Genomic DNA, 21,996 nt, shown 5'->3' on the forward strand with positions numbered 1-21,996 from the left:
CTCAGGGTCTTTATTTGCTGAGGTTATGATTGGTGCTAAAGGCCAGCTAGAATATTTTCATAAATGTCCATTTATATCCATAGTTTTTAAATTAAGGGAAATTGCTAAAAAGTAATTTTGGCATATCCTGGGGGGTAGTGGAGCAATTTGTTATTGCTTATTTGTGGGGCAAGAATCTAGTTTGGGATTGCCACTGTGATGTTTTTTGTGTGAAACAGTGGAGTCTGTTTTTGTGTTTGTGTGTGATTATTCTGGACTGGGGGAAAAAGTAATTGGGTCAGACAATTTTCTTGGCCTCAACAAAACTATTTGTCCATTTTTATTCAGCTTGAGAAAAATATTTCTTAATTCAATAAAATAGTCCTGATTCATAAATTAGTATTGTGCAAATACTTTAAAAGAGAGTTTTTAGGGAGAGTACCGAAAAGAGTTGAGATTCCTAAGAGCTAATTATATGAACCTGGTTTTCCTACAGGCCTCTGGCTTCAACTGTGAATGATAAGTTGGAATTGCAAGAGTGCCTGGAACATGGCCGGATAGCTAAGGTGAGCATGAGAAACCAAAATGAATTTGGATATACAAGTCTTCGTGGAAGAGTTTGGATATACAAGTCTTCATGGAAGAGTTTGGAAAGAAAACATCAAACAGAGCATCTTCTCATAGCTCAAGAGGCAAAGAGAGACAACAGAACCCACCATTGATTGGCAATAGCTTAGAGAGGCCTGGTTTTACCATCGTTTTCATACTATCCAGAAATTAAAACTAGGAAGAGATAATCCTCACATCGAGAGAAGGCAGTAGAAATAGCACAGAGACCTGTGACAAGCCAAAGGCTAATGTAAAGAATTACACTCAGAAGTAGCTTTACTATGAGTGGTATGAATACCTGCTGATAATCACTTTTTCTTTGTATATATTGTCTTCCCAATGTAGTTCAGCAAAGTACGAACCATCACCACACGTTCCAACTCCATCAAGCAAGGCAAGGACCAGCATTTCCCTGTCTTTATGAACGAGAAGGAAGACATCCTGTGGTGCACCGAGATGGAGAGGTGGGAATGGTGGGGGTGGGTGGGCTTGTCTTCTTTCAAGAATGAGCTGAAGAACGTGCAGCTCATAACCTTTTCTGTGGAGCCTGTTCCCCATTATGGCTTAGTTGTGGCCTGGTTATATGCTTGGTTATAAACATTCCACTCGCCCTTTGAAAGGCCTCCTTTGCCGCACAGTCTATTTCCCCCCCTTTTTCCATTGGCACAATACAATTTATTTTTAGGTGTTGCACAGTTCTCAGACTTGATAGCTACTGGGCCTTACACCAAAGGGAGCTAAATGCTGTTTTTGCTATTGCCCAGTAGAAGGCGCTATGGCAGGAGTCCTCAACCTTGGCAACTTTAAGACTTGTGGACTTCAAGTGCTAGAATTCCTCAGCCAGCTTTGCTGGCTGAGGAATTCTGGGAATTGAAGTCCACAAGTCTTAAAGTTGCCAAGGTTGGAGACCCCTGCACTATGGGACTAGTTTTGTCTTTACTGGGATTCATCAGCCCCATTTTTATATTAATCTAAGTTCAAAGGACTGGCATATGGACACTAGCTGGGGGTAGTGAATCTCAGTAAGGGCAAAATTAATCACGTAGTACCTCCTGTTGGTCAGTAGCAATTATAGCAACCATTTATTTTACCCCAGTCCCAATAGCACACATTAAAATTGCAAATGAAATCCTATCCCAAGTGCAGCAGCCTTTTGTTAGTTCTTTTATGTCAAGGTCTTAGCATTAAATTGGCATCCTGTGCTTACAGAGTCTTTGGCTTTCCGGTCCACTACACGGATGTGTCCAACATGAGCCGCCTGGCAAGGCAGAGACTGCTGGGTCGTTCCTGGAGCGTGCCAGTGATCCGCCATCTCTTCGCCCCCTTAAAGGAGTACTTTGCCTGTGTTTAAAGAGACGTAACCACAAAACTGGCAAAGCGGAGGAGGAGTCTCAAACACAACCACCCCCAGGAACAGAAGAGAAGTGGCACCAGAATGGAGGAAATGGCTGGTGGGTGAGAGGGTGGGAGAGGACAGCCCGCATACATATGCAGCTCCCATCATCCAAATCTTCACCCATCCTCTCCCCAATTTGAAATGCCCCAATCCAACCAACCAATCCCACTTTCTGTTGGTAATCCTTTAATTTCCTGCTCTTTCTGGATGGGTTTGCCTCTTAGTTTGGTTTCTGCCGCTCCTCGGCTGAGCCCCCAGCAATGCGGGCTGTCCACTGACGCACCGCAAAAGAGAAAATTCCAGCCAAGCCCAAAGCTGAAATGGGCCTTGGGGCTTTATTGCCCAAGCTCAGTTTAGGAGCACAAAATGAGGTGCAGCGGGACCTCCTTGCGTCTTACCAGCGCCATTACTGGGGCGAGCGCAAGCTGGGAAGCTCCCAGTCCTACCTGGTCCCCCCAAGCCACACACTAGAGTATTTGGGTGCCTATCACACAGGAGACCTTGATACACCCTGCTCCGACAGCCGCTCTTACCTCTTGTTTACAGTTTATATATATGTGAGAGTTATGTGAGAGAAATATCTATATATAAAAGGTACTGTTACTACTGTACAACTGACTTTCAAAATGGTGCTTCTACAACCACAGAGGGTGGGGCTGAAGGCAGCTTCCGTGGTGCTTCACATGCTAGCCCGCAGGAATGGTGGGGGGAGCTTTTCCAACCGATTGCAGCCCCGTCTTATAAGGGAGAGAAGGCTGACGGGCACCATTCTCCGCCCCGGGTGGCATGCAATAATACTTTTCTTCCTGAAAAGGCAAACCTCCCTCAGGCCAGGGGCTTGGGCCTTGCTAGATGGGGCTAATCTACCCCCTGCAGAGCTCCAGGCAGGGGCCCTAGCGTTAGTGGTGCTTTATTGAAATTGGCGTTTTCTGGGGCCCTCCTGGGCTCTCCCCAAAACCAACCTGGCTGCCAGACCAGGAGACAGAGAGCACCCGAGGACCAGCAGTGCTTGTTTTGGTCATCTCTGAACTCAACTGGCTGTAAGGTTCCTGATCAGGTCGTTTGGTTCTGCTCCTTTTCTCCCAAGTTTGCCCCTTAAAATATAAATTCAGCTGCAGAACAATTATGGGGATAGGGAGGTAGAGCGAAAGAGAGAGAAGAGCCCCTGCCATCCTGCGCTGCAGTAACCCTTCTGCCCCACTCCTTTGTGATTTTGTGTGTTTGGAGGTCAGCGCCTGCTGCCTTCTCCCCCTCCTTCCTTCTATTTGTGGCTGACGTGAATTATTATAGACTTCCTGTTTTGCTTGATCAGACTCTGGCTGTGCTACCTTTCTCCTCCCCCCCCCCACACACATGTTGAGGGTTCAGAGGGGCAAAAATAAAGGTGGGCAGTTCTCTCTGAAGAGAGTCTCTGCAGGACCTAACGAACTCTCGTGTGCAAGGTCTGGCTTAGGAGTCAAATTTCCTGGAGTATATCTTGGTAATTGTGTGCACTTTACTCTTTGGGGCAAGGGGATAAACGACCTTCACCATGAGTCTGTGATGCACAAGGTATAAGGAATGGCCACTGGGCTCTGGTCAATCCTCTGTGCATGGACTTGAGGCTGCTTCTCCCTTCTGCTTGCAGAGACTGATCCCAACAGGGTCCAAAGTTCTTGGTGCTAATGAGGATTTCTCTTCCCTACTCCTCCACAACCAGCTTTTGCCTCAGCAGCTTTTCCATCTGTGCCTCCACAGGGGACAGCAATCTCCCCTCTGCTCCTGTCTTCCCTGTGTCCATGGTGCTCTCGGAGGCAATGGAGTAGATGCTGAGGCAAAACTCAGGAGCAGGTGGGAATGTTTGTGGAAGATAGCAGATTTCCCTCTGCCTTCTCATTAACACTCCCCAACGCAATCTCTTGAGTGGTGAAACAGTGGCAGCAGACAAGGAAGGTCTCTGTTGAAGGCTGTTGGTCTTGGTGCTAAAATTTGGGGGAGTTAGGGTGGCAGGTAGGTGCCTCTGCTCACCTTCCTTCAAACTGTGAAGGGTGCTGGGGTCTTGCTCAGGGCCGAATGGGGAAGGGAGAACGGTGGTTACTTCGCATGGGGCTGTCTGGCAAGATATGCCCCCCCCACCTGTTGCCTCCATGTTAGGCAGTCTCCTTCACACTCCATTCTTCCTCCCTTGGTCATTGGTTCAGTGACTGCCTGTCTGTGCAAAATTCTTCAATGGGAGGTTTTCCTTACAGGATTTCCAAGCCTTTCTTCCCAACCCATTTGCCACAAAGCTAGGGGGAGAGATTCCCTCTGGGTTTCTTGTAGTCTAGTTTCACTGGTGCTAAATGGGAAGTATTTATTGGAAGAGACTGTAGCTCAAATGACGTACATCTTTTCCACGTAGAAGATCTTAAAATTCAAACCCGGGCATTTCCAAGTGGTGCTGGAAAAACTCCTGCCTGAAACCTTGTAGAGATCCTCTCACTCAGGGTTGACAGTACTAGGTTAAGGGATCTAGGGTATAATTCAGAATAAAGCAGCTTCCTATGATTTGTCCTTGGCTGATTTCCAGCCAGAGTAATCTGAGCCAAAGGGCTGGTTGAAGGGAGAGGAGGCTCCACTTATCTCCCCAAATGGTGGGAAGGGGTATGGGTTTTGTTTTCAATTGTATGCTTCAGAGAAGAATTTATTTGGGGGGCGAGGTATACCTTTAGTAGTAGTTACATCCTTTTCTCCCCAAAGTCTTCCTTTCAGCATATTCAGTTTAGACATGGGGCTGGCCACAAAATTCCTAACGTCCGCTCCAGTAGCTGACGGCTTAGCTGCATCGTCAGTGTATTCCTGGCACTGCCAGTGGACTTTAGTTCTGAACAGTCCATCCTCTCTTCAAGCAGGGCCGCATCTGTGCCCGTCCAGTTCTGTCCCCAAACTGGAAGTGGCCTCTTGGGAAGCCTTTATTTGTGTTGTCTTTCAAACTTTCCTGATGTATTTGCCTTGGGCCTGTTTCACTGTCCATCACAGAATCCAGCTGTTTTCCCTATGTGGTGGGGGAGCAAGAGGGGAGACTTGAGTTTACGAACTGATGTGACTCGGATCTTTTTTATAAAGAGCCTTTTGTCAAGGTTGCACAGCCCTAGACTGAAAAGCAAAGCAACCAGACCTCCTGCCCCCATTGCCTGAATTCCTTTGGCATTTGCAGAGGGACAAGGTAACAACCAAGGTGCTAAAACAAGTTTTATTACAGATCTCTATTAACTTAAAGTCTGCTGTCTGGACAATGACTGTTTTGTTTTTCTTGTAGTGAAGTTTAAAAGAGCTCTATTATTTTACTCTTATATATTATTATAAAAAAAAGGCATTTTAACTTTGTACTTGAAACCTAAAGGAAAAGATTTCATGTGTTTTAGCTTAGACATTGAAGTAGCTGAGACGCTTTACTGTTTGTGGGAAATCATGTATTCATGCTGAAGAATAAACTGTGTTGAGATCCTGGGAAGAGCTCAGCCCTGTTCCCTGCTCTCCAGCCGCCTCCCATCTGACATTCCACGCAGCTCAACCCAGATGTTCTTCCTTTCCTCTTTCAGTTCCATTCTCCCAGCCCTTTCGTGTCTTTTCTTTTTTTTCTTTTCTTGTTTTGGATGATTTGGGGATGCCCCATCCTTTCGGACGCTTTTTTTTTAGGATTGCTTCTATATTTATTGACAAATAAATAATGTACATTTCAGAGTATGGTTCTGCTTTGCCAGGGTTGGGGAGGCCCATCTCCTCCTCATCCCTATGGGCAGGCTGTTGTATCTCTGTGTAAGTATTGCTCGTGACATAGCTGTTTTATAAACTAATTAAAAGGTCAGTGGTGCAGCAGATGTTAGAAAGTCTGTCCGTTCCGCCTCCATCCCATCCTTTGCATTTTTCTTTTGTGCTCAGAACACTCGAATAAGGAAGGCTCCTTGCTGATGTACTTGTGCTGGAGAACACTTGAATAAATGTTCTGTTTTGTGCAAAAAGAAAAGAAAAAAAGGAGGCTTGTCTGCTGTCATGTGCTTTTTGTATCCCTGTGTCTATGAGTGTTGATAGGTGCTCTGAGGCATTGCTGGTGGGGTTAAAGTAACACCTGAGGAATCGAGTTACATAAGATGGGCAGCACACCTTATCAACGGGAAAGTAACATCACTACAACTGGGAAATAACATTGCTGTAAATACATTGTCATGTATTTTTTTAAAAAGCCACACATAATACACAGAATGCTAAAGCATTTGCTTCCTATTTTAAAATTACTGCATTTATAGAAGCACTTGGCTAAAGAATACTTCCAGGAAACAAAATGACATTGACAGGAACCTGTTATTAGATGACTATTAAAATTACTGACAAAAAAAATAAGTTAATAGAACATGGGTACATCATGGAGAAAATATATATGGTTGCTAAGAGTTGACACTGGCTTGATGGCACACAATCAACAACACTGGTAAACTAATTCAAAATACAAATACATTTGGAAATAACATTTTAATTACAGATATGCACATTTTTCTAATGTAACAAATCTAGAAGTGATGCTAAATTAAAACAAACATTGTGGCTGTCTTTAGTTTTTACAGCTGCTGTAGGGAAGAAAGTAGAATTCATATTAAAGCAAAAGAGTTATGGATTTAATTTCTGAGAAGGATACTTTCAACATTTTTTTTTCTTTCAAACCTCCAGAATGGCATTCTAAAACAGACTGAATTTGCACAATTCAGTTAACTTATTCCTGGTTTGGGGACTGAACAACACAATGAACCATAAACTAATCAAACTGACTGGTTTGCACAATAAGCTAAGCTCCACAGAAATTAATCCAACATAAGCAATAACTAAGCATGTGCAAATGCAGCCACTGGATCTTTGCCAGTATGGTTTTGGCATGTTCTGTGAATACAGCTAGATAGCCTGTTAAATACAAATAGTAGTTCTTCACTATTCAATGAACCCTGGTTTGAATTGTAGTTATGACCGGGACACATGTATTAGATGAGAATGGTGTCTCTTTTTTTCCTGAAAATGATACGCTAGAAGCATTTTCTGAGCTGTTCTTTTTTTTTATTGAAAAGTTTTTCAATACAGTTTATCTTTAACAAAACAACCCACCCCCACCCCCCCTTCCCAACCCAACCCTCCCCCCCTCCCCGACTTCCCAGAGCTAAATACAAGGTATAAAAGTAAAAAACAATCATAAACTACCATATGCTAACAACAATAAACTATTAGTTCTATCGCCCTTTAGCTCTTATAAAATGACTACAAGCAATATAAATGTCCCATCAATACTTATTCAAATGCTAAATGAAACTTTTTAGTCCCATATTTATTCTGGATGTAATCAATCCATTTTTTCCACTCCACAATATATCGTTGTTGCGAATGGTCTTTCAAATACACCGAAATCTTTGCCATTTCCTCTATAGTCGGCAGTTCTTCCTTCTTTCTGAGCTGTTCTATCTGAACAACTTAAGCTGTATTATTATCAGCTTTCATTTCTTCTAGTATATTTAATGTACTTTCTTTTATCCAACAGAAGAGAATGTATGTAGCTCATGGTTGAACTGTGGAGTCCCTGCTGCTCTCTGAGTTTGGCTGCTTGCAGATATTTTATTACCCAACAAAGTAATATCAGTGGGGCATTGATATTGCCTAGTTAGGTAATAAAATGTCTGCAAGCAAACATCCAAGCTCAGAACACTAAAGATTTCCCTTTATTTTATGAATATATATGCTGCCAATTAAATTTTTATTGTGATTTTTCAATATGTTGATGAAAAGGTTAACTTTGTGACTAGTGCCAACATTAATAAGCTTCACAATCTTCACTTGTTTACTGTCAATACACCTTCTATGCCTGACCTTTTTTTTTCCTTTTTCCTTCTCCCAGAGTGGAGATTGCCTAAACAATTTATCTCTTTTTTCTCCACAGCATAGAGTTTCCCTAAAATGTTAAGAGAATGTTAACAGGCTCAACTCTGTGATCTTAATTAGATGGTTAGATCTCTTACCAGCTTGTAGCTGCTTTCTGAAATTGGCAAGACCCTAATCAGTTTCACACAAGTAGTGACTTATGACTGGTCCTCACACCTATGACTGTCACAGTGTCCTTACATTCATGTGCTTGCAATCCAGATACTTGGCAAGTGGTTCATAATACTTAAGACAGTTGCAGCATCCTGCGATCACAGGATCACCATTTATGACCTTCCCAACCATCTTCTGACAAAGCAAAGTCAATAGGAAAGCCAGCAGGAAAGATCACAAGTTGTAGTCACACAATGTCTTCTTAAAAACTATGATGATTTGTTTAATTTTGCTTACGGCAGCAAAACTACAATCCAAATTGTAGTAAATCAAGAGGACCTATAAAGGCTTTAACAGCTGCTGCCAGTGCATTCTTTTGAGTGTGTATCCCCCATTGTGTACCTACTTACTCTCTTGTAATTCCTTCCTCTCTGTTCTGTACCAGCCTGCTACCGGCCTTGCAGAAAAGGCAGGGACAACCCGTTTACAAACGGCAAGAGGCTGGAATTAAGCCTGGCAAATTAATTAACATAAAACAGAGCAAAACAAGACACCAACCATGAAACAGGAGCTAGGAAACAGGAACTATTCAAGCGGTTGCCTTCAGCAAACCAGCCCTCCCACGCATTCCCCTTTTATACAGTTCACGGCGTGGCTTCTCTCTGCCTCCTTCTGAGGTGCCCCATTGCCTTCCTCTGTTTACTCCTGATTGACTGCCTCCTGCGTTGGGCGTCCTTGAACAGGGCCAGCTGTGGGTCATCTTCATCCCCGCTGTGAGGCTCACACAGCTGGGTCTCCGTAGTGACCAGGTGGGAGGGGCCTGGCTGAGGGCTCTCATCAGCAAGCTCTTCAACACCCCCTCCTCCTCTGAGTCGTCCGACCCAACTGCCGAACCCACAGGCTGACCCTGAATCACAACACTCTCCAGTGAATGTAAATGCAAACTTCTCCAGCACCAGAGAACATTTCTTGGGGCGGAGGGGGGGGAGATTATAAGACAGTGGTCCCCAACTTTTTGGGCACCGGGTTCTGTGGAAAACAATTTTTCCCGGGGGTTTTATGTGCTACCTAGATCCCAAGCAAATGCAGATGAAGTTTCACTTGCTTCTGTGGTCCAGTTCCTAACAGGCCATAGATGGGTACTGATCCGCAGACCCGGGATTGTGGATCCATGCTATAAGATTTGCCCCTTTACGCAGCTTCCTTCTGCTGTTTCAGTTAGAGCTATAGCCTTCTGTTGTACCTACTTTTGTAATTCCTTCCTCTCCAGTGAATGTATTTACAGTGAATGTAAATACAAACCTCTCCTTGCTAATTATCCTTCTGATACTACAAAGGAAACCTGAAGTAAAAACATAAATGCACCTACTAACCAATTGTTACTAAATGACAACTACCTGCATTGTGCAAACCATCTTACGTGTGACAGTGCGGACACTTCGTTAGGCTACAGTTGGACATAGCCCAATACTATGAAGAAACTGAAAGTATAAGGAAACACTATTAAAATAGTCCTGTAATTTCTTTACTCTTTTAACCCAATACAGTATTTCAATGAATGAGCCCAAGAGCAGTCTTTATGCTCTGCATTTCATTCCTGTCTCATAATAGCAAAATGGCTTTTTCTTGATGTATTTGGAACAATATTTATCAAGTGAAGGATACCTTCAGATTGGAATACATTAGCTGCTTGGGTTTGGCTGACTGATGACACTAAACATGTACATGACATTTTAAAAAGAGCTAAAAGGACTGACTTCACAGCAGTTTCCTCAAACTTTGGGCAGTGATTTTTTTGGGTCAGTTAGAAAACAGAAAAGGTTGCTCAAGATCACTCAGCCTGGATTAAAATGAGTTTTAAAATTTGTATCAACTACCTTATAACCGAGAAAACAAGCAAATGGGCCATCAAACAAATCCAGAATTCTCACTCGAACAAAGGACCAGGCTAAAATTATACACAGGGCATACTATGAGAAGACTTTAGTCTGTAGAGAAATCTAATGCTGGGAATGGTGGAAAGAAAAGAGGATGGACTCAATTACATGTGTCAGATTCATTGTGGAAAGGACTGATAGGCTGTCCAGAGAAAATCTACATGGTTGTTAAGAGTCAACACTGACTTGATAGCACATAATCCATCAAGTACAACTTAGCTTTTAAATATGAATGCTAAATAATATTACCTGAATTCAATTAATGCTGTTTTTCAATTGTTTATTTGATAGGCTTACTTGTAATCAAGTAGTTATTTTATTGAACCACAGACTTAACCACAGGGCACAGTTCACATAACTTTAAGCTAAAATTTGGCCAGCTAGTTTTATTCAGTAAGTTACAAAACAAGGCAAGTCAGGTTCTGAATTTACTGTGCCAAATATGAATATTTACACACTGTCAGCCAATGGGAATATTGGTTTCTCATGCAAAAGGATAATTTTCTTCTCTGTAAAAAGGACAGGCAGCCATTTTGGTTCTTGAATAAATATATCAAATAGTAGTAAACTTAATTTGGATTTCTTCCCAAGTTCTAAGGAAACCCACTGCTTTCCAATCAGTACATGTTCAGTTCTATTTGCCCTTCTCTGGGTATTAGAGCTAATTGTGCCAGGCACAGGCAAGATAAAAGAGTTGGAAGGGACCTTGGCGGTCTTCTACTCCAACCCTCTGCTCAAGCAGGAAACCCTGTAACATTCAGGTGAATGCTTGTTCAAGCAAGTTCCATTCCTTCTAGATGCCATGGTAGGTTTCCTCACATTCTGAGAAGACGAACTGGGCCAGGCAATATTTCTTTGGCCCCTAGTCTTTAGTAAGATCCTGGATATTTCTTAAAGTTGAGAAAAGGTTTATTCACTTTGAAATGTTTATACCATGCTAAATATACACTTAATACCATGAATTTGGGGAGAAAATTGCTATGCTACAATACACAAAACTCTTAGCCTTGAATGCAGTGTTCACCTGTTGGATTCACATACTGAAACTATAGGAAGATTTAGTATGAAGGGTTCAGGGAATATGCTAATATAGTGGTTGGATTTCCACAACACCAAACGAAATTGGTTCTGGCTGAGATTTCCAGCATGAGTACAGAGAGTCAGCAGCAACACATTTTATACAGCAAGAGCTGAGTTTCATGCTGTGAATGTGCATAGCATGCCATTCGCTGTCCAAGGTCCTAGTCTGTCTCCTCTGCTGATTAGAAAAAAAGGACTAAATATTCAAGCTGCCTTTAGATTTACCCATTGTAGAAAATGCCTTTGTGCAGGGGTGCATGCGCATATATGTGTGGACATGCATATGTGTCGGAGGCAAAGAAATGGATTAATGGTGTCTACTGAATATTATTGAATTGAGAAAAGTACTCCAAGATATCACGGCTCTTTATACAAGAAGTAAGAATATAAACCATTAAATGACTATGATTTTAATGGCAGAATTCTGGGCCATATCATATTAAAGTTTCAAGGTAAATAATAAAAATGTACATAGACAGCTTTCATAATCCAGTTCTGATTAATATTCCTTGAATGCAGCAGAAAAAATGCAGAGTATTCCTGGCTGAGAAAACAGAACAAGAAAAGCCATGCATGCTGGGTGCATAGTCAATGGATCTAAGAGTGCAAGTGTCTGGACCAGAACGTTTTCCATTTCTTTTTTTTTAAATTATATTTTTTTGCAATATCCTAATGGTATTTGTTGGAGGGACGCGGTGGCTCAGTGGGTTAGGACGCTGAGCTTGTCGATCAGAAGGTCGGCAGTTTGGCGGGTCGAATCCCAAGTGCCGCGTAACAGAGTGAGCGCCTGTTACTCGTCCCAGCTTCTGCCAACCTAGCAGTTCGAAAGCACGTAAACATGCAAGTAGAAAAATAGGGACCACTACGGTGGGAAGGTAACAGCGTTCCGTGCGCCTTTGGCGTCTAGTCATGCCGGCCACATGACCGCGGAGACGTCCTCGGACAAGCGCTGGCTCTTCGGCTTTGAAACGGAGATGAGCACCGGCCCCTAGAGTTGGAAACGACTAGCACCCATGTGCTGGGGGACCTTTACCTTTACCTTTAATGGTATTTGTGGAAAACTGGGATGCAGTTGGAGATTTTGCCCAGGAGGGGGTGCTGTAATGTAAGATTCCATTCTCAATGGCTAGGTTTTGCCATCATCCTGTGTCTTCTCTTTCTCCCTTTTGTGATACCCAATCCAATATATTAATCCCTAAATTCCCCTGATTTATCACCAGTTTTGCACCCTGAATTTTTAAAAGTGCTATCAAAATAATACCAATTATTGCAAGAACTGCTATTTTTTATTTTTAAAAAAACTTGTATTTGAACACAGGTTTATATTATTTCTGTGCGTTGGTGGCTCCTGGACCTTTCTCTTGTCTGACCTTTTTGAAGCATATTTAAAAGTTTCTTACCATCATTATACAGCCGCATCCTTTTTGCTTTTTCATTATACCACAGGTGATGCTTTTGAGAACCTCCTTTCTTCTTTTCTGTAAAACTAAAAAACCTTAAAACAATAATACCATATTGTTTTTTAAAATAGTTCAAGTTCACTTTAAACATGTTTAAAATTAAATGGCAAAATTGGTCAGCATAATTTTTTTTTTTAAAAAAAGCATAAACCATGAAATTGACAGAAGAACAGTGGTATAACATCAAGTACCACATGACAGCAATACTCTCATATCAACATTATTGTATTACCAAGTCTGTTACTTTTATTTGTTCCCGCCTATCTGCCCTTAAGACATATCTTTCTGCCAGGAGAAATCATGTAGGTCACATATGCAAATATCAAGATAGTTCCTGTCTATGACTAAACAAAATTTAGCAACACCTAAGTAAGCCTCTGATCGAGGGTAATCTTAGCAACTGAACTGTCATAATAGGAAAAGAACATTTTTTTCCCTTGGATCTAAAATGTTGGTTCTCCTCTTGATTAGTTTTCATCCATTGCTTCTTGTTCTACCTTCAGGTACTTTGGAGAATAGGATGTGACAGCCCCTTAAATATTGGAACAATGCTATCATTGTCCCAGTCCTTTTTTTCATTAAATTAAAGGTAAAGGTTTCCCCGCACATGCGTGCTAGTCGTTTCCGACTCTAGGGGCCGGTGCTGATCTCCGTTTCAAAGCTGAAGAGCCAGCGCTTGTCTGAGGACGTCTCCGTGGTCATGTGGCCAGCATGACTAGATGCCAAAGGTGCATGGAACGCTGTTACCTTCCCACTGTAGTGGTCCCTATTTTTCTACTTGCATTTTTACGTGCTTTCGAACTGTTAGGTTGGCGGAAGCTGGGACGAGTGACAGGCGCTCACTCTGTTACGCGGCACTCGGGATTCGACCCGCCGAACTGCCAACCATCTGGTCGACAGGCTCAGCGTCCTAACTCACTGAGCCACCGCGTCCTTTCATTAAATTAGACATACCCAATTCCTACAATTGTTCTTCATATGTTTTAGCCTCCAGCCCTCTAATCATCTTTGCTGCTCTTCTCTGCACTCTAGTCTCAACATCTTTTTTATATTGTGGCACTCAAAACTGGTTGTGTATTCCACGTGTGATCTTACCAAGGCCTTACAAAGCAGTATTAATACTTCACATGATCTTGATTCTATCCCTCTGTTAATGCAGCCTAGAACTGTGTTGGCTTTTTTGGTAGCTGTAGTACACTGCTAACTCATACTTAAGTGGTTGTCCATTAGGACTTTGAGATCGCTTTCACAATTACTACTATTGAGTCAGGTACTACCTATTCCTTACCTGTGCATTAGGTTTTTATTGCCTAAGTATAGAACCTTACTTTTCTCACAATTGAATTTCATTTTGTTAGATAGGGCCTAGTGTTCCAGTCTGTCTAGATCCTTCTGTACCTTGAGCCTATTTTCTGGAGTGTGGGCTATTCCTTCCAGCTTGGTGTTGTCTCCAAATTTGATGAGCTCCCCTTTTATCTCCTCATCTAAATCATTTTTGACAATATTGAAGAGTATTGGATCTAAGACAGAGTCTTGGGGTAACCCATTGCATACTTCCCTCCATGTAGATGCTGTTCCATTAAGGACTACACGTTCAGTGAAGTTGGTCAGTCAGTTATGAAACCATCTGATGGTGGTGCTGTCTAACCCACATTTTCTATCTTATAAAGTAGTAGCTTGTGATCTACTTTAATCTGGGATATGCTCAGTGCTTTTTTTGTAAAAGAAAAAGGTGCCAGAACTCACACGTCATACAACCCACCTTGCCTACCCTACAAGGTTCCATCCAAAAAAGGTGCCGGAACTCCATTCTGAGCGTTCTATGAGGAAAAAAGCCCTGGATATGCTATTAGTGCTTTTATATGTGTTAGGGAGACTGAGATGCAAAGGATTCGAAGGTAACAGCAAGGATAAAAAAAGCCTTCATGTGTTGCCTACTTTCTCGAAAGAGCACCCAGTTATCATCGCTTTGGGACATGCGGATTCATTCATTCATAAAGAATGAACAGAAAGCCATCAACACTGAAATACAGATGACAAAAACTGCCTCCATCTCAGACTACCATATCATTTACAGTTGTAGAAAACAAAAACAAAATAATAAAGATAACATTGTGTTTGTATCAACTCCTGTTCAATATGAAAAAAAGGAGCTCCTACTGGTTAAGATTGCATAGTTTTAATAGCCTTCCCAGCATCTTTTTGTTTCTAACTTGAGCTTGCAGTCCAAATTACTCTAGATGCAACAACCCTCACCACCAGGGAAGGCTTACCCTCGTAATATGCCCTATACTAGGGGGGCGTCTTTGGTACTCAAAGAGGCCCCAGTGCCCGCTCCACAATCACCATGGTAACCTAGGCACCGGTTCAGAGGATGGAGGAGGCCGCACCCTGCCCATCAAGGCTTGTTTCTCTGGTTGGCGCTGAGCCTAACGGGAATCGTAGTTCTCCGCTGCTCAAGGCCCCGCCCCCTCAGAGGCAAGGGAAGAGCTGTCATTGGCTCAAGAGATAGAGGGAGGGCAGGATCCCTCCCTCCCCCTCGCTCGGAGGGAAGCAGGTGAACGCGGGTGGCAGCTGGGCGAGGACGATCGGCGACGGGCAAGCTTAGCCAGCGGGCGTTGGGAACAGTCATTGCGGGGTGAGTAGCAAGGCGTCGAGGGGAGGCCGTCGGATTCCATCCTTCTCTGCAGACGCGGGAAGTCGGGCGGGCGAACCAACCAACCAACCAACCGACCGATCGACCGACTGATGAAGAGTCTACCTGGATAAAGCATCTGCGGGCTCAGTTAAAGAGAGCGGAGACGCGAAGGGAGCCGCGCGGTCCCCTCGACGCCTGGCGGGAGCTGCCTCGGGGGCTGCTTTCTCTCCAGGGCGGACGATGGGGTGGGGAGCCGGGGCGTGTCTTCCCCCTTTGTCTCGGGGTTTGGGAGCAGAAGCTGCTGCCCGTCGCAGCCCCGAGGAGCGGCATTGGTTGCCTGTAGAAGGGCGGCTGGCTGCGCGCGGGGAGGCGTGGGGGCGCTTTGCACCTGTATGCGCCTCTCCCCCGGCGCTTAGTTTTTGCCTCCCGGCGAGTTGGCTGGCTGAGGCCGCTGGCGATTTGCGGGAAGGGTGTAGCCCTGGTCGGCGCCCGGCCTTGGGACTTGAGCCCATTCGGGTGCTCGTCGGCTGGTTGCCTACTCCGCCTTGCTCGGACGCCTCCCTCTCCCTCTGGGATGCTCCTGGACGCGCCGCTCTTTGTGCGCCTGCGGCGAGGAGAGGAGGGCGACTGTGGGGCCTTTGTCTGTGCGCGCTGGACTAGTCGCTGCCCTTTCTCGGGGGACGCGCAAGAAGAAGGGCGGGGCAGCGGCTCCGGCTCTTTCGGTGTGTATGGAGGGGGGGGGGCTGCCTACTGACAATGGCTTCCTCGCTGGGAATTGGCGCAGGGCTGGGCTTTGTCGGGCTTCACCGACCTCCCCTCTTCAGTGCAGCTCCAGCTGGCCTGGAAAGGGCGCCTCTTCTTGGTAGAGTCGGCCCTGGAGCATCTGTCTAGACTTGGTGACCCTCCTGTTTCCCAGCTGGGAAACTGAGGCAGCAGGTAGAAGGGTCTTTTCCCAGCTCCAGAGTGGAGAAAGGCAGCGAGAGGGGGAGTTCTGGGCAGCTTCTGTATAGAGAAAAGGGCATAGGGCAGACCCACTGAAAAGTTGCTTTAGTAATTCTTTGCCTAGTGGTTGGATTCGTACAACCTTCAGGCTAAAATAAAGGGGGCTGGTGGGTTTGTGGGTCAAGATTTTCAGCATTCAGTCATAGCCTTAGTCTGTTGTGTGAACTAAGTTGCCATGTCATTGGGCATAACATCTTATTTATTTGGGCATAACATCTTCTGAGAACATAGCAAGTGTGTTTTGTAATCCAGCTCCAAAGTTTAATGTGTAATGCTAACCTTGTAAGATTTGGGAAAGAGGATACACAGCCTGCTTTTCTAGAAGAGATGTCTCTGAGCCATATCTAAAAAACAAAGGTTGTAGTATCTACTTTTATGCCACCACTACATGTTGAAAGAGTAGCTAAGAATCTCCAATGATGGAAAAACATATCTGTTTGTAATAATGAAGATTTTGCTTAACTTGCCTTGTGTGTTCTATTTTTTTTTTAGTTATAGAATTCCATCCATTCCATATGAGTCATTTTGCCCTGGAATGCTTGAAGTACTCCAGTCCTGCTTAGCAAAAAAGCCTGTTCTGAGAGGCTTCTCATTGATCTCGTAGTCCATTATAAGCCATATAGTAGTTAAAAGTAGTCTCCCTGGAAAAAGAATGGTTGACCTGATGGAAAGGTCACTCCATGAGTCTTGTACTCATTCACACACTAAGTCTAATTGGAGGAACCCGTAGGGGAAAAGGAATATGTTTGATTAGTGGATTTAGCTGGTGTGTGTGTGTGTGTGTGTGTGTGTGTGTGTGTCCTTTTAAAAACCAGAAACAGATTCCTATGTTGAATTCATCTCTATGCAATATACTTAACAAGGACATGTATTCTGCATCTTGTTCCTTCTCGCAACTTTCTCTTTGCCTGATTTTTCTTTAATACTAATCTAATACAATTAAATCAAAGTGGGACATTCTTGCAATTAGGCTAGAAGGTATAATAGGTGCAGCCTTTTCTCTGTCACATTGCTTTCTTCCTGACATCCATCAAGGAAGTTGCTGATTGCCCAGCCTGGACTCTTTGGAGAAGAAAATCCCACCTAAATAGTTGCATTAAAGTGAGCATTGATTCTTGATTAATAGAAGATATTTTGCATGCAAATAGCCTTGTAGTTGTTTCCTCCTGTTTTAGAGAGACACTCTTATCGCTGCATGTTTACTCAGAAGTAAAACATTTACAACAGGGCTTTTCAAGCAGTGGTACGGGTATCACCTGTGGTACATTGGTACCTGGCAGGTGGTAGGCGACTATCCTAGAAAAGTGGTAGCGGAGGAGGGGAATGAACTGAACTGGTGGCAGCACTGCACAAGCCTGAGCGAGAGATGGCTGGAGCTGCAGGGCTGTCAGGGCTCAGTGGAAGCACCAGGATCAGCGCCAGGCTCCAGTTGGAGCTCGTCGCTGATCCTGGCGCTTCTGCTGAGCCCAGAAGAAGTGCCGATCAACTGGAATGTTGCAGCATCTCCAGGGTCTTGTGATTTACATTCAGATGCTTGGCAACTGATTCATATTTATGACGGTCACAGTGTCCCAGGGTCATGTCAGGTGACCAAAACCTGCTGCAACCACCCAGCAGATGGGGGGGGGAATAAAAACCAAACAAACCCCCCCACACACACACACCCCACCCCCGCTGCCAATCCTCAACAGAAATGCTCACAACAATGAAAACCTCGGACAGGAGGAAGAGTGCTGCCAGGTGGGCAGGCAGGTGTCTTGCTCGGCTGTGGCTTGGGGGGCACTTTTTTCAGTGCCATTGTAACTTCGAACAGTCACTAAGCGAACTGTTGTAAGTCGAGGACTACCTATACTTCATCAGGTTTTTTTTCTTTTTTCCTTTTTTTGGTCATCAAATTTTTGACACCTTGATAGGCGACTGGTGGTACTCTTATGTTGCCATATCCTAAAAGTGGTACAATGGGTGACAAAGTTGAAAAGCCCTGATTTACAATATACTAGATAGAATTTCAATATTACAGATTGTATCTGTAGTCAGCTGGATGTGGAAAAATGTTTTCGGACAATGTATTGGGAACAAGCAGATTTATGTAAGTATTTGTCTTAAGCAATGTTCTGTCGAATAAAAACTAGTACAAATAAAGTTTTTGCTATCCTAAAGTCTAAAAAAATCTATTTTCCCATAGAACCTAAGATTGGTGCTCAGGGATTGTTTTGTACATACACAAACACACACACATAGATTGCTTTCTTCTTTGGGTCTGTTCAGTTATTCCCCTTGCGGAAGATTGAGACCCTCTCAACCTGTTATCCTTTAGATTTCTGAAACTACAACCTCCATCCTTCTCCATAATATGGAGGGGAAAAATATGCACCAGAGTTGGAACTTGTCTAGGAAAGATGGGTCTGTTGATGGGGCAAGGCAGCAGCTGCCTTTAGTCAGGTTGGTGTGACACAAACAATAGTTGTTTAATTACTGCTTCTATATAATTAAAACACCATGCTACTCTGTGTACAGACGTCCTTCTGCAAATAAACTAACCCCTCTCCCCACCTACTTCTAAGTGGAGTGGTGGAGGCTTGGTCTTATGTTCCTGGGCTGCTTTCACAGCACCGCAAATTTAACTCATTACATTTTTAGTAACTAGGCTTGGTATCTGTATATTCATGTATTATATCCATTTTATTCTTGTAGCAGGCCTGGAAGTTAGATAAGTATTCATATATCAAATGGGGCTTTTAAAGAAATGACTTGCGTATGATTCTTTGTGACCGAATGGGGCTCGAACCAGGAGCTGCCTGTCTCTTAATTGTTGTGCTATGCACATTTAGAGTTGTAACAGAGCTGCAAGTTCTGAAGGGAACCTCTAATTATATGCTGCAGCTGTTCAGGACAACAAAATGTCTTGAGCTGGCCTGATATCCAGAGTCATGAAGGGATTTCTTCATTGCATGGATGAGGGAATCCCTGCATTGTTGTAAGAAGAGCATTCTCCTTCTGGTATATGATAAACACCATATAGTAGCCTTGTAAGGCATTACTAGGGACGCGGTGGCTCAGTGGGTTAGGACGCTGAGCTTGTCGATCAGAAGGTCGGCAGTTTGGCGGGTCAAATCCCGAGTGCTGCGTAACAGAGTGAGCGCCTGTTACTCGTCCCAGCTTCTGCCAACCTAGCAGTTCAAAAGCACCTAAAAAATGCAAGTAGAAAAATAGGGACCACTATGGTGGGAAGGTAACAGCGTTCCGTGCGCGTTTGGCGTCCAGTCATGCCGGCCACATGACCACGGAGACGTCCTTGGACAAGCGCCGGCTCTTCGGCTTTGAAACGGAGATGAGCACCAGCCCCTAGAGTCGGAAACGACTAGCACGCATGTGCGGGGGAACCTTTACCTTTACCTTTAAGGCATTACTGTTGTTCTACTTCCAGTCTATGAAAGAACCCCATCCTTTGGAGAAATGGGAGGGAAAAAATAATATATATATATATTTAATCACAAGCTCAATTTTATGAACTGCTAACAGAAACAATGTGAACATGACAGTAAGCCCAAGTTGAATCTTTATGAAGCCTCAATCAAACATTCTTGAAATGTGTCAGGCTTTTCCTCTACAGGAGGAGTACCAAAGTTCCTACGTTACTTGCAGTTCTACTGCTAATCATGTATATATAAGGATATGTATATCTCCCTTTCTTAGGAAAAAAATATGTCCTCATGCAATTCTTGCAAGGGTGGTCATCGCTTTCTTCAGATGGAAGCTAGTAGCTCTGCATTACTTGGCTCCATCTAAATGCAGAGTGGTCAATCTGTCTGCCTCTGCATCGGATGCCCTGTATTTGGCCATTCCTTGCTTTGGGCGTTAGTTTTACTTTTTTAGTTAAGTGTGCCTTCATGTTACCCATCAATTCAGAGGTGGTTCCACGTTTCACTGCAGAACTTAAGGGTTTGATCAGTGCTTCCTGACTGAGGAGAGAGAGGCTGAAGATAGCAAGGGGTTAATCCTCCCTGAATATAGCAATCATGAAAAAAAGAACAGCTGCTATGTGACCCTTTGACTTAGTTAAGAACATTCATCCATACATTATGCTAGATCAGGGGTAGGCAAACTTGGCTCTTTTATGACTTGTGGACTTCAATTCCCAGAATTCCTGAGCCAGCATGGCTGGCTCAGGAATTCTGGGAGTTGAAGTCCACGAGTCATAAAAGAGCCAAGGTTGCCTACCCCTGTGCTAGATGAAGATGATGGAGTGGGGACAGGGAAGGGATGTCAAGGTAGGGTAATTATTATTTATTTTATTTATTTTATTATTTTAATTCCATTTATATCCCGCCCTTCTCCGAAGACTCAGGGCGGCTTACAAGCTTAGCAGTAGCCTTCATTCTATGTATATGCCTGCTTATTAGGGCTTTCACACACACCCCAAGCGGCATTATTACAAAGTCAGCTTAATTGCCCCCAACAATCTGGGTCCTCATTTTACCTACCTCGGAAGGATGGAAGGCTGAGTCAACCTTGAGCCTGGTGGGACTCGAACCTGCACTAATTGCAGGCAGCTGGTGTTACTTAAGGAGGCATTAGCCCACTGCTCCACCAAGGCTCTTTTAGTAAACATAAATATCAGTGGGTGATTTATAAGTAAAACGATTAAAAGCAAAAGTATAAAACTGAACAATATAGAGAAGGGCAAAAATAACAAAATGGGCGGGAATGAAAAAGAAACTAACCTACACAATCGAAAGGGGCTTCACTTACCCTCACCAAAAGCAAAGAGTAGGAAAAAGAAAGCAAATAGGAAAAAGCAGTAATGTGTTGTGTTCATTAATAAGAATTCATATTCTGGACATACAGTCAATTTTTCAATTCTATGTCCAGGATATTGGACATACTGACCAGATTGATTAGGTTCATAAACTCATTATGCTAAACCAGGGGTAGGCAACCTCGGCTCTTTTATGACTCATGGACTGGCTCAGGAATTCTGGGAGTTGAAGTCCATGAGTCATAAATGAGGCGAGGTTGCCTACCCCTGGGCTAAACTGTGGCTATCTAGTTTGTGGTTCAGTACATTGTATTACATCTCAGCAAGAGGCAGCACCTGGGAATATGTCTCGACAGGTATTTTTGTGCTATCCAGCCTACTAAGATTCCTGGCAGTGCTCCAATTTTTCTCAATTTGGAGGGAAGCCAGTATTAGATAGGTAGACTGAAAAGTTGAAAATAATCCCAAAAGAAGATGACCAATGACTTTCAATATTATTGCCAAGAAAATATTCATTACTTCATTTATTTAATTTTTATATACCAAAATTGTATGGCTCATGTTGGTTTTACAATCATTAGAAAATTTAAAGAAGACAAAACAATATGTGAATGTGTCCACAGAATCAAGTTTGACTTGAAGGACACTTTATTTTTGTTTTTAAAGCTAAAACCATGTGTTTTTTTGCTTTAAATGGTTTCTTCAGTTTTGTGCAAACTTGGAGCTTGCAAATCTGCTGCAATTAGAATTTGAATTAGTGCGGCTGAATTTCAGATTAAGAAAAATCCCATCAAGTTGAATTGAGAGATGAAGCTGGGTTCAGCGGGTTGACAGTCTCTTCTCCTGGTGTCCAATTGTAATTTAGCATGTGATAAGTTCTGTGATTATTTGCTTAAGCTGTTTTGATCATTTATAATCGCTGCAGGAAGCAAATTCCTAACATGGCGTATCCAGCTAAGTGGTAGAGATCACTGAATAGAAAGGCGTAGATCAGTTGGTGATCTGAATGATTCCTTAGTTATGACTCTTTGCTCTGGGTAACTTCTTTTTCATGGCTTCTCTTGTTAGAAAAAAAAGAAGTAAAGGGATTGATGGTAAAGGAATTCATT

The 21,996-nt window shown here is 43.4% G+C and overlaps 1 protein-coding gene and 1 long non-coding RNA gene across 8 annotated transcripts in view; one reads left to right on the plus strand and one right to left on the minus strand.

Moving 5' to 3' along the window:
• The window catches only part of DNMT3A (DNA methyltransferase 3 alpha), a 116,080-nt gene extending 110,259 nt beyond the window's left edge, over positions 1-5,821 (plus strand). For all 7 annotated transcript variants that reach the window (XM_081340158.1, XM_081340161.1, XM_081340162.1 and 4 more), the window contains 3 exons: positions 476-545; positions 934-1,052; positions 1,798-5,821. In XM_081340158.1, coding sequence (XP_081196284.1) covers positions 476-545; positions 934-1,052; positions 1,798-1,939 — 331 coding nt within the window. In that variant the 3' untranslated portion in view covers positions 1,940-5,821. The remainder of the gene's footprint in view (positions 1-475; positions 546-933; positions 1,053-1,797) is intronic.
• Positions 5,822-17,812: 11,991 nt separating this feature from the next.
• The window catches only part of LOC308660619, a 33,019-nt gene continuing 28,835 nt past the window's right edge, over positions 17,813-21,996 (minus strand). Inside the window, exon 5 of the long non-coding RNA XR_014024761.1 lies at positions 17,813-18,072. This is a non-coding gene — a long non-coding RNA (uncharacterized lncRNA). The remainder of the gene's footprint in view (positions 18,073-21,996) is intronic.

Source organism: Vipera berus (genome assembly GCF_964194415.1).
Source record: "Vipera berus genome assembly, chromosome: 1".
NCBI lineage: Eukaryota > Metazoa > Chordata > Lepidosauria > Squamata > Viperidae > Vipera > Vipera berus.